The 12,260-nt window shown below is 41.2% G+C and overlaps 1 protein-coding gene across 1 annotated transcript; it reads right to left on the bottom strand.

Annotated features, from left to right (window-relative positions):
• Positions 1-11,297: 11,297 nt before the first annotated feature.
• Positions 11,298-11,917, bottom strand: LOC119525247 (60S ribosomal protein L9-like). The gene has a single exon (XM_037823877.1). It carries the CDS (start codon positions 11,912-11,914, stop codon positions 11,336-11,338), a length of 579 nt encoding a protein of 192 aa, XP_037679805.1. The 5' UTR covers positions 11,915-11,917; the 3' UTR covers positions 11,298-11,335.
• Between the last annotated feature and the right edge of the window lie 343 nt (positions 11,918-12,260).

Genomic DNA, 12,260 nt, shown 5'->3' with positions numbered 1-12,260 from the left:
CTGAAGAAAGTGGACTAATGAGCACTGAGTATATTAGAATTACAACTGAGTGATTTGAATCCATGCTGTATGGCTCAGGAGTTGAGTGACTGTTCTGGCTTGAGGAGCAGCCCATCCCCTTCCTATACTAGGATGTGTTTATTCTCTATGTTGATGTGCCAATGTGTAGTTTTCCTCATTTAAAAATAAAGCTGCAATGCATAATTTTGCATTTGTGTTTAACTGTTTTTACTTGAATTTGGAATTTTTAGATCAAAGTAATGATTAACTTTGAAGAAACTGAGAAGATGTTTTTCAAAGTGGTTGTAACATTTTATGGTTCAAACAGCAACATTGAGAGCTCCACTTGTTACATATCCTACTAACATTCGATGTTAAATTTAACAATTTTAGAAATTTCCGTGGATGTAAATTGGCCTTTCATTAAACTTTTTTTATTATATGATTCATAGGTTTATAGAAAAATAATGCAACACTTTACTATAATTTTTATTTTTATTTACCAGATAACAAGATTTTGGGTAACTTTTTTGCATACTAGCTGTTCATCTGTCTTCCTTTGTGAAGTACTTAGACCTTTTTTCATAGTTTTTCATGGGTTTGTCCTTTAATGTTGAAATTTTGATTTTGTTTGTAAATTCAAGATAAGCATCATTTAGCATTTCATCCTACTCTGTGGCTAAAATTTTCATTTTCTGAATGGTATCTGTTTTGCTTTGCTAGAGCTGTTGGAATGCAATATACCATAAATGGGTTGGCTTTTATGGTGGGAATTTATTAGCTTACAAATTTACAATTCTAAGGCTGTGAAAATGTCCAAATTAAGGTACCAACAGGCTGGGTGACTTCTCTGAAGAAAGGCTGCTGGCATCAGGTTTCCTCTGTCAGATGGCAGGGCATATGGCTGGCATCTGCTCTTCCTTCACTCCTGGGTCTCACTGCTTTCAGCTTCTGGTACCAGTGGCCTCTCCTCTGAGCTTCCCTGGGTCCTCTCTTAGCACATCTGAAGCCTTTCACTCCAAGCTTTCTGGATATTTCTCTCTGGGCTTTCATTAAGGACTCCAGTAAAGGATTAAGGCCCACCTTGAATTGGGTGGGTGACATCTCAATTGAAACAAACTAATCAAAAGGTCCTACTAACAATAGGTTTGCACTGACAAGAATGAATTAAAGAAAAAAAATGGCATTTTATTTGATATATAACAGCCTCAAATCACCACAGTATCATTGAATGAGAGTTAAGTTCCAAGTTTGAGAAGTTGTCAGTATTTCCATATTTAATTCTTTCTGGGTCCTGTTTAAGAAATCATTACAGATCCCCAAGTCACAGAGATATTTTTCAAGTAACTTCTAAAACCTTCCAGTTTCAGGGTTAACATTTAGGTCTATTATACCATTCAAATTAGTTTAAGTGCATGATGTGAAGTAGGATTTAAGATTCCTTGCTGGGGGCTGCAGGGAGGAGGTGCTGTTTATGCAAATTTATTTCCCCTCCTGGGGATCCCTGCTTTATTTTGAGCCCAACTGTAGAATGAGGGGCCTGAGGGGTGAACTCAAGGTTTTCCCCCAGTAGGGGCCAGGGAAGAAGCACCTGCTGGAACCTCTGCAGAGCAGCTGGCAGGAGTCTCTTGGGAGCCCAGAGGGGCAGAGCAGAGTTGCCATCAGCAAACAAAAGCATCAGTACCCACCCCTGGAGCCTTGAGCATTACACAGTGGTGGGCAGCCCCTGTGCATTTTCTGGGAAAGACCCACAGCGCGCCCTGCTGCCCACTGATCAAACTTCACTCTCTGCTGAAACATTGTAGGGGCCTCAGCCTTGTTGCCTGTTGACTTTCAATCCCCAAACATCATGGACCATGTCCCCCACTCTGCCCTAAGAGAGTAGACTCAAATAAACCTTCTCTTCCAGGGTGCCTGTGGCAGTAGAATATATGGGAAAATGTGGCCTTCTTACAATGCTTATGCTTATTAAGGGAGGGGAGAATGCAGAGGACTCTGGGTACTGAGACCTGAGCAGCTCATTATCAGGGGCCCCATGAAGCAGACACCTGGGGACCTGGGTCTGCATGGACAGTGGGGTCCTGCCGCTACACAGAGATGCTCACAGTCTTCTAGAAGAGGCACAGGGTCCTTAGCAGGTAGCAGAGGGGCTGTTCCAGGCTGGAAGGACCCCCTGGGTCTCTGAGCCCTGTTCCCACCAGCACAGTGGGAGAGTCAGTGATGCAGACAAAGTGCAGGGAACAAGAAGTGCATTTGGGGACCTGCAGGCCCTGGGGTGGTTTCTGGATGGACAGGGGGCAGCCAGGGGAAAGGCATCTGTGCTTGTAAGGACCTTCTAAGGTGGGTAATGCAGGAAAGGAAAACAGTTTCCTCTAACTCTTCAGGGTTTGCAAGGGGTGCTCTTTTGGTGTGTTTGTGAAGGGAGTGACTCTCACAACTGCAGGGACAGGGCTGTCCTGACTGGGGACCTTCTGCCCCTGGTCATTTGCCTGAGGGCATTCAAAGAGCACAAAGGAAAAGTGAATCCTTCTGTTCCCCTGGAGCATCAACAATGGGGAATTGTTTTAAATAAAATAGGAGCTAAGATTTTAAATTTAAATAGCAAGTATTTAAAAATGTACCCTTAGCTAAGCATCATTTCAACAACTGGCTAAGCTGGATGTGTGGATGACATCTTTACAGGCTCATCATTGAAGGGGGAATCTGCAGAAATGAGCACATGGGCCACTGGGAACTCTTTCCTCTTTGAATTAAACACAAGTGCAGACTCTAGGATCACTGTGCTGGAAACTTTTTACAAGGAGAAGATTCTTCCTCTAAATTTAATACAACCCTGAAATTAAATTAATTTGTATTTTTATACCTCACATTCTAAGGCTCTGGTATATTTTCATTTGAAATTAAGAGCATGCTTCAGAAATATTTCACACAGTGGAGGAGGGTTTGGGGGATCCAAACGGGTGGAAACATTAGAAAAAAAAATCTATATTTAATTTACAAGAAATTAATAAATTTTGATTTGAAGTGTGTCAACAGAATTCTGTTACCTGACTGGAAGATTTGCCAAAAGGAAAGTGTCCGAAAAATCTGCAAATGCCCATCTGCAGAGTTACCAGGGATCTTTACAGGTTTAACCCAGTGACAGTGGTTTATTTTAAATTGATGCATTCATGGGGTGTGGGGTGCAACATCCACCATCAAGGCCCTGTTGCTGGTTCCTGGAGGCCTGGCCCTGATCCCTGGTGGACTTGAACTCATGGAGTAGAGGAAGGACAAAAGGTTGTCTTTTTCATGTGCTTTCTGATTTTGAGGCCTAAGGGAGATCACAAGGGCCTTGATCAACCTGGATATAAATATATATATTCTTCTTAGAGACATGTTTTGGGTTGTCATCTGGATGGATTTTACCATTCTTTTGGATGGAAATTTCTTGAAAATTCTGCCTGTTCTTTATTATTTTTGGTTATTAGTTTGGATGTAAATTTTTGTCATTTGTTTGTTATAAGTCTTTAGAATCTTCATGGGCAATGTATGTAAAAATAGGAGTTATAGTGGCACCATTTAAAATTAGAAACTCAGGGTTTATGTGTCATTGTGATTATAGATAAATGTATTAGCCCCTAACACAAGTATCATAGGTTGGAAACTATGGGGCTGAGGGTTTCTGTCCCACATCCCCATCTGTCCCTGTCTCTGTGATCAGCACCACTTCCATGCACCTGGCAGTAACAACTTCATCCTCTGGCTGGAGCCCAGAGGTGCATTGCCCGAGGTGTCCTTGGATCCAGAGAATCCACCAGGGACCCCAGATCCTTGCAGCTGCGCTGAATCTGAGCAGCACAGGAAGAACCAGGGAGTGCTCCCTGGCTTCTGCTGGCACCAGTCCATGTTCTCCCTGTGAGCACTGGGGTCACTGCTCAGGGTGCAGATGAGCTTGGCTGTTATCCTCCAGTTCCTGGGGATGCAGAGGGGGTAGCCAAGTCAGCACAGACTGGGAGAGGGACCTGCAAACACAGACAAGGCAAAGTGACAGGCAAGGTGCAGAGTGCAGCTGCCTGGGTTCGGAGCCAGAGGGGCTGATGCAGGCTGGGGGCTGTCCTGGGTCTCTGAGGCCTGTCCCTATCTGTGCAGTGGGAGAGGAATATGAGAAGGAGAGTAGTCCAGGCCATGGTGGACACAGCCCTATGTGGCCCACAGTGGAGCAGGGCTGCCCAAGGCCTCTCTTATCCCCTCCAACTGGCCTCAGGAAGGGGGAACCTCTTAGGCAAATTTGGGCCCACCTCCCTTCTGACCCTGCCTCCCTCCCAGAGCTTGATTCAAGGCTCTGAGCTGGGGCCTGTGGGAAGGGGGAAAGCCTGATGGTCTAGTTCACCCATGGGTGGGACCCACAAGGAAGCAGCTTCTGGGACACACAGACCCATGTGCAGGACACTCTTCCAGGCCCAGAAAGGACCTGGCCACTGAGTCCCCACAGGGTTCCCAGCTATGGGGCCTCCAGTGAGCTGAGAGTTACCCAACTGTGAGTACCTGGTGCTCTTACCCACCTGCTGAGGGGAAAAAGATGTTCACATCAGAGAAAAAAGAACAGACCAAATGGTCAACCCTTCCACAGCAAGGCACAGGCATGAGATGCAAACTGTCCATGGGCTGCTACAGCGGGTGGAGAGTGGGAGGCTGTGTGGTTTGCAGGGGCAGATCAAGGGAGGCCAAAAGTACATGGAACGATGGTCAACATCATTAGCCACCAGGTAAATGCAAACCCAAACGACAATGAGATACCATTTCTCACCCATTAGAATGGCTGCTATTAAAAATACAGAAAAGTACAAATGTTGGAGAGAATGTGGAGAAATGAAAACTAGTTCATTGTTGGTGGGAATGTAAAATGGTGCAGCCACCATGAAAAAGTTTGGTAATTCTAAAAAAAGTTAAGTAGAGAATTAACTTATGACCCTGCAATCACACTTCCAGATTTATATCCAGAAGAATTGAAAGCAGTGACTCAAACATATATTTTCACATGAATGTTCATAGCAAAATTATTCACAATTGCCAAAAGATGAAAGCAGCCCTATGTCCATCAACTGATGAATGGATAAACAAAATATGCTCCATGCATACAGTAAAATATCCATAAAAAAAGGAATGAAGTTCTGATACATATGACAACACGGATGAACCCTGAAGATATCATGTTGAATGAAGTAAGCCAGATACAAAAGGTCAACTAATGTGTGATCTCACCATAAGATAATTAGAATAAGAAAATCCATAGTGTCAGAAACTAGAATACAATTTGTGAGGGGTCAGGGTGGTGATAGGAAATGAGGGGTTAATGCTTATATTGTAAAATGTTTCTATTTTGGGTGATGGATAAGTTTGGGCAGTGGGTGGTAATAATGGTAGCACAACATTATGAATATAATCATCATGAATTATGTATTTGAATGTGGTTAAAAGGGGAAATTTTAGGTTGTGCTTAGGTTGATAGAGTAAAAACAAAAACAAATAAGACTACACAATACAAACAGGGAACCCTAATGTAAACCATGGTCTATGGTTAATAATACAATTATAATAAATTGTAACAAATGTGCCATAATAATGCAAGGTGTTAATATAGGGGGATGGGCAATATAAGGGAACTCTGAATATTTGCATGATTTTTCTATAAACCTACAACTTTTCCATAAAAAAAAGAAAAGAAAAAGAATGAATATTATAGCTGATATTTCCTGGACAACTTTGTGTGTCATATAAGCTTTTCTTTGAAACCCATATCAATTTCTTCCTTGTTATGAAGGCATTATTTCTTTCTTGCAGCTTATAACTGGATGCTGGAAATGGCCCCAGCCTACATGTCATTCTGTTGTGGTCAGAGAATGTGCTTTGAATAATTTCAATCTCTTTAAATTTATTGATGTTTGTTTTATGGCCCAGCATATGATCTATTTTGGAGAAAATTCTGAGATCATTAGAGAGCAATGTGTATCCTGGTGATTTGGGATGTAATACTCTATATATGTCAGTTAAGTCAAATTCATTTATCACAATGTTTAGGTTTTTGATTTCCTTATTTTTCCTCTGCTTGATCTATCTATGGGAGAGAGTGATGTGTTGAACTGTCCCACAAATATTGTGGAAATATTTATTGCTTCCTTCTGTTTTGCCAGTTTTCTCATTTACTTTGGGGAACCTTGATTGGAAGCATAGATACTTATGATTGCTATTTCTTCTTGTTGAGTTGTCCCTTGTATTAGTATATAGTGACCTTCTTTGTCTCTTATGGCATATTTGTACTTAAAGTCTATTTTATCTGAGATTAATATTGTTACTTCTGCATTCTTTTGGCTGTAGTTTGCATGAAGTATATTTTTCCATCCTTTCACTTTCAATTTCTTTGTGTCTCTGGGTCTTAGATGAGTCTCTTTTAAATAACATATTGATGGTTCATATTTTTAAATCCATTCTGCCAATCTACATCTTTTAATTGGGGTGCTTAATCCATTAACATTCAATATTATTAATGTGAAGGCATTTCTTGAATCAGCCATCATATCCTTTGGTTTTTATTTGTCAGATTTATTTTTCCCTCTTTCCATTTATTTCCTTTAATGTACCTTTACTAATATTCTTTAGTTCTGTGCCCTTCTCCAGACCTCTCTCTCCTTTCTTTTATTTTCAGCCAGTAGTTATACTTTTTAATATTTTACAACTTATTCTCTGGTCAAAAGAGATTCATTCTTTTCCCATACTTGTCAACCCTTGTTTGCAATTCTTTCTCCAGTGTATTAGACATGCTTCCCAAATTCTCAATATTAATGTAAATTTTACATGTTCCTGTGCCCTTCCAGCAAGTTTATTTTTTAGATTGTATTTTTCCTTCCCTAATTTTCATTTTTTTCCTTTTATGTTGAGGTAAAATTCACACACCATGAAAGCCTCTAGTTTAAACATTTTGAAGTTTAACATTCAGTGATGTTTAGAGCATTCACAATGTTGTGAAACCATCACTTCTACCTCACCCCAAAACATTTTCAGCACCCCAAAAGGGAAGCATCCCAATTAAGGAATCACTCTTGAGCCCTCCACTTCCCAGCCACTGGCAACCAACAAACTGCTTTCTGTCATAAGGATTTCTCTATTCTTGATGCTTCCTATAGAAGAATCCTAAAATATGTAATATTTATGCTTTGTTTCTTTCAATTAATGTAATTTTTGAGGTACATCCATGTGGTGGCATGTGTCATTACTTAATTCATTTTTACAGCTAAATAACACTCCATTATATGGATATATCATATTTTGTTTATACAATCACCAATTAATGAACATTTGGTTTGTTTCCACCTTTTGGCTATTGTGAATACTGATAAGAACATGTGTGCAGAAGTTTTTGTTTTGAAAACCATTTTTCAATTGTTTTCAGTATATGCATACTGGAATTGGTAAATCATATTTAATTCTATTTTTAGCCTATTTATATACCCCAGAATGTTTTCTACAGCAGCTGCAAAATTTTATATTCACAACACTAGTATATACCAACAACTGTTATTTTCCATGTTTAAAAATTGTAGTCATTATAATCAGAGGTTATGTGAAGTGGTACCCTGTTATGGTTTGGTTTGTATTTTCCTAATGATTAATGATGTCATTCATCTTTACATGTGCTTGTGTGTCATTGTACATCATCATTAAAGAAATATTTATTGAAGTCCTCTGCCCATTTTTTAATTGGGCTATTTTAATTTATGTGGTTGAGTTGTAAGTGTTCTTTATGTATTCTGGAAGATAAACCCTTATGAGATACGGAATTTGAAAATATTATCTCTCATTTTCTAGTTTGTCTTCTCACCTTCTTGATAATGCCCTTCATTCAAATGAAAGTTGTTTGATTCTTATGAAGTTCTATTTATCTATGCTTTCTTTTGTTTCTTGTGCTTTTGATAACACATCTGAGATTCCAGTGCCAAACCCAAGGTCATGAAGATTTACCCCTATCATTTTTCCCAAGACTTTTACAATCTTAACCCTGTAATTAGATCTTTGATCCATTGTGAGATGTTTTGTGAATGGTGTGAGATAAGGGTCCATCCTCATTATTTTTCATGTGGATGTCCAGTTTTACAATAACCATTCATTGAAGACAATATTATTCCCCAATTGAAGTTTCAGTACACACTCAATTGACTGAGCAAACAGACAGCATAACCTAGACAAGTAGACACATGAAATGTGCCATCACAAGGACCATTCATGAAAGTCCAAAGTTTAACATTCCTGAGAGTACCACTTTGGTTCATATATGATAATAATTCTACAAGGGATCCCCTTAAACATTGATTTATTTTGTTGTTGTTGCTCTTGTTATATGAGGGGTTCCTGGTAGATTACCCCATGCTCATTGTACACTGATCTCTGTCTTTGCAATAGGGATACAATGTGGTCACTGAAAAAAAGTGACTATGCTCTCTTACATACTTCTCTTGAGTTTCACTTAACCTTGAGTTTTAGACTGGCAATTCATTATTTTCTTGTGCATACTGGTTTAAAGATTTTTCAATCTAGTCCTTAAAGTGTTCTCATTACAAGTGCTGATATTAAAAATACCATTTCTATAAATAGACCCCCCTTTTTAGAGATCTTTCTTCCACTCTTGGATGAATGACTGATGGCCTCTTATTCTACCCACATTGGATACCAATCAAGTTTCTTTGTTCAGTGTTTCATAGATTTTCATCAAAGGATAACAGTTTTGAAGTTTAATGTTCAGTGATGTTTAGAACATTCACAATGTTGTGAAACCATTACCCCTACCTAGCACTAAAACATTTTCATCACCCCAAAAGGAAAGCCCATCCCTGTTAAGCAGTCACTATTGATCACTCTTTTCTAGCCACTGTAATTTTCTTATAATATCCAGATTCTCTGTGTTCATGGCCCCTGGGCCCAAATAACTGAGACTTAACCCAAATTCTCAATGACAAAGAATCAGAAATAATAAGTGATTAGAATCCATGGAATTGAATAGAGTAACATGAGCAGATGTTGTGTCTGAGAGCCATCTGCTTGAAGGGAAAGGGTCTCCATGTTCCTTGTAATTCTGGAGATCCTGGAGAGTGTATTCCAAGTAAAAAGAATCACAGATGTCCCAAGGTTTCAGAGCTCATGGAATTATAAGAAAAATCTGAATCAGGAGGGGTTATCCAGGAGACTAGGTAAAGGGGCACCTGGGTCTCTAGGTCATACATCCTGGTCTTCTGTCCTCCTTGGCATTCTCACCCAACAGGGGTGGGGGCAAGTTTTCCTTCTGGACACAAAGTGATTCTCTGGGATTGGGATCCCAGTAAGAAAAGAGGTTGTTTTCATTGACCCAGAACAATATATCAAGTCAAGGGCAGCATAATTTTAATAGCATGTAGGACAGTGGAAGCCAAAACCTGAGCTGCTGTTGGTCAAAGGTAGGGACAGAGGAGTAACCAACAGGGAGATGAGGGTAGACCCTTATCTCACTTCCATGTGGGATGGAATCTCTTAGTATCAGCAGGTGGTCAGTAATGTGATGTGACAGTAATAATCATCCTTGCCTCAGGCTGGAGTCCAGAGGTGGTCATGGAGGCTGTTACTTAACCCAAGGCAGGAGAACTGGGATGAAGCAATGAAGGTTGATCACTGCTCTCCAGGGCCACAAAATCAAGGGTTCTGCCTGGGAACCATTGCTACTTGTTACCCTGGTAACCATCACTGAATCTTTTGCTCTTAATGCAGGAAAACATGGTCTCAGCACCTGGACATTCTTCAAAAGGTTCATGGAGTGGAGTTACTAAAGTAAATATTGGGAGTTTCTGCTCCTTGATTTTCCACACACTCATTCTCACACCCTGAGTTGTTGAAAAGCTACAATATAATACAAGAGGAGAGGAAGATGCAAGTCTGCTTCTGTGGGCCCAGGAAAACCTATTGTTAGGGGTATCCATGGGCCCTGATTGGTATTAGCTGTAGGAAGGTCACATCACTGGAACCTACTTTCCTGACGCAGTGCTTTCCCAGTGAATGTGGAGTTTCCCTCTCATTCATCATTTCAAGTCTCACAAAGAGGTTGTTGTCTTCCTGCCCCACTGAAAGTTTAGGTCTCAGAGAGCCAGGCCAGATCTGGTCCTGGACTTCCCACTAGGCCTGAGTCTCCACTCAGTGCTTCACATCATAGTGCGTTAAGCTGGGAACACAGGGAGCCCCAGTCAGCCCTGAGTCCCGGTAATGGGAGGAAGGGGGAGGCCTGGGTATGAACCCCAGAGAGAGGCTTCCTTGCTGTTGAAGTACAATAACTTTGATGGAGTGACCACAGGTCTCTGACCCTAAAAGAAAGCCAGGAAAGGCAGATGTGTTTTTTTTTAAGAGAAAAAATCCAACTCCACAGGCTCTGATTTTATCACATATGGGTCACTAGGATTAGTTTTGGTGTTATCCTGAGTTGATTTTTTTGTTTGTTTTTGTTTTTGTTTGTTTTTTGGAGGCTTCAGAAAAATTAAATGGGAAATTTGGAAGTTGGAAGAAGAATTCTCATGAGCCAGAAGCTTCTTTCATATATAGTCTATGTGTTTGAAAGTTGTTTTAATAATAAGTAAGAGTCATAGTCTGGGAGCCTGAGCAGCCCAGGTTTTTGTCTGATTTCCCTTCTGCCTGTGTCACTGTGAGGAGCCCTGCAGTGCCAGATTGTATGGTAATAGTCAGCCTCATTCCCAGGCTGGATCCCAGTGATGAACAAAATTCTGGCATTGGCCAAGGCATCCCTGGATCCAGAGAAGCACATGGGGACCCGAAAGTCCTTGTGCTTGCTTGTATCTGAAAAGCAGTTCAGAAGATACTGGGGAGGGCTTCTGGGCTTTTGCTGGTACCAGTGTATCCCATATACACCAATACTGATGTCACTGCTCAGGGTGCAGGTGAGTCTCACAGATGACCACAGTGATGTAGAGAGGGAGCACAACTGAGTTAGCACAGGCTGGGGGAGAGAACCTGCAAACACTGACAAGCATGGATAATGGAGCAGGAACAAAGATGAAGTTGCTGCAAGTCTGAATGCAATTTGCTGTTGCAGACTGGGGGACTTTCCTGGGTGTTGTAACCTGTCCCTACCTGTGCAGCAAGAGAAGAGCATGAGGAGGAGAGGAGTCCAGGCCATGGTGGACACAGCCTCTGAGGCCCCCAGTGGACTGGGATTCTTTTTTTTTTTTTTTTTTTTTTGAAATTAACAGATGAATTTTATTGCATCTTTAAAATCACAAATAGGTCTGGCATCTTGTTGTTTCCATTGCTGCACAACTCTTAGATCTTATTCATCAGCCTGCTGAACTGTTCCTTTTTCAGAGACATAGATACCATCCAAAAATTTTCTTATATCCTTGTTTTTAACTGTGGTTGCTTGCTGAATCAAAGCAGCTAAATTTGATACAAGTTCAATGTCATTTCCTTCAAGAATTAACTCATCTTTCTGGGCTTGAGATACTGAACAGTCAACACCTGGCCGCATCCGAACCCTGCGGATATATTTTTCACCCAAGAAATTTCGGATTTCAACCAGAGATCCACTCTCCTGAATAATAACGTTGATGGGGAAGTGAGCATACACAGACCTCATCTTGTAACGGAAGCCCAGTGTAACACCCTTGATCATGTTCTGTACATGACTACAGATAGTGCGAACTGTAGCCAGCTCTTTTCTATTTCCCCACCATTTGTCAACCCGAAGCCTCTTCTTTTTCTTCCCAAGTAAACTGAGCTCGACATTGATATGATTGAAGTCCCTCCGCAGGGTTCCTAGGGGGCCCTTCACAATAACTGTGCGTCCCTTCAGCGTGACGTTGACATTTTCTGGAATGTTGACAGTCTGGTTGCTGAGAATGGTCTTCATTCTCGCAGTAGATGCGGCAAAGAGGTGGGATTCTTTTATTTACCTCAAAAAGCAGGTGCTGCTCATACCAATTGGGCACAACTTCTCTCTACCCCAATTTCCTTGAGCTGTGGGTCTTGTGGTTAGAGGATGCTGATAGGCAGGGCTGCTCTGTGTGCCCCTTGGGGATTCCCAGGAAGAAGCAGCTGTTGGGATACATGGGATGGTGAGCAGGAGACTCTGACAGGCCCAGATAGGACCCAGGACTGGGTCTGCCTCATGAACACAGGGCTCAGACCCAGGTTTGCTGTCATTAGGGCACACCAAACTGTGGGAACCCTCCATGCAGGTACTGAAGAGCATTCCC

The sequence above is a fragment of the Choloepus didactylus genome (assembly GCF_015220235.1).
Source record: "Choloepus didactylus isolate mChoDid1 chromosome 25 unlocalized genomic scaffold, mChoDid1.pri SUPER_25_unloc1, whole genome shotgun sequence".
NCBI lineage: Eukaryota > Metazoa > Chordata > Mammalia > Pilosa > Megalonychidae > Choloepus > Choloepus didactylus.
Note: the sequence above shows the minus strand (reverse complement) of the source record. Positions and strands in the feature narration are given on the sequence as shown.

Bases quoted from the DNA above. Each gene is read 5' to 3' on its own strand.
- LOC119525247 (XM_037823877.1), bottom strand. From the start codon at position 11,914: ATGAAGACCATTCTCAGCAACCAGACTGTCAACATTCCAGAAAATGTC.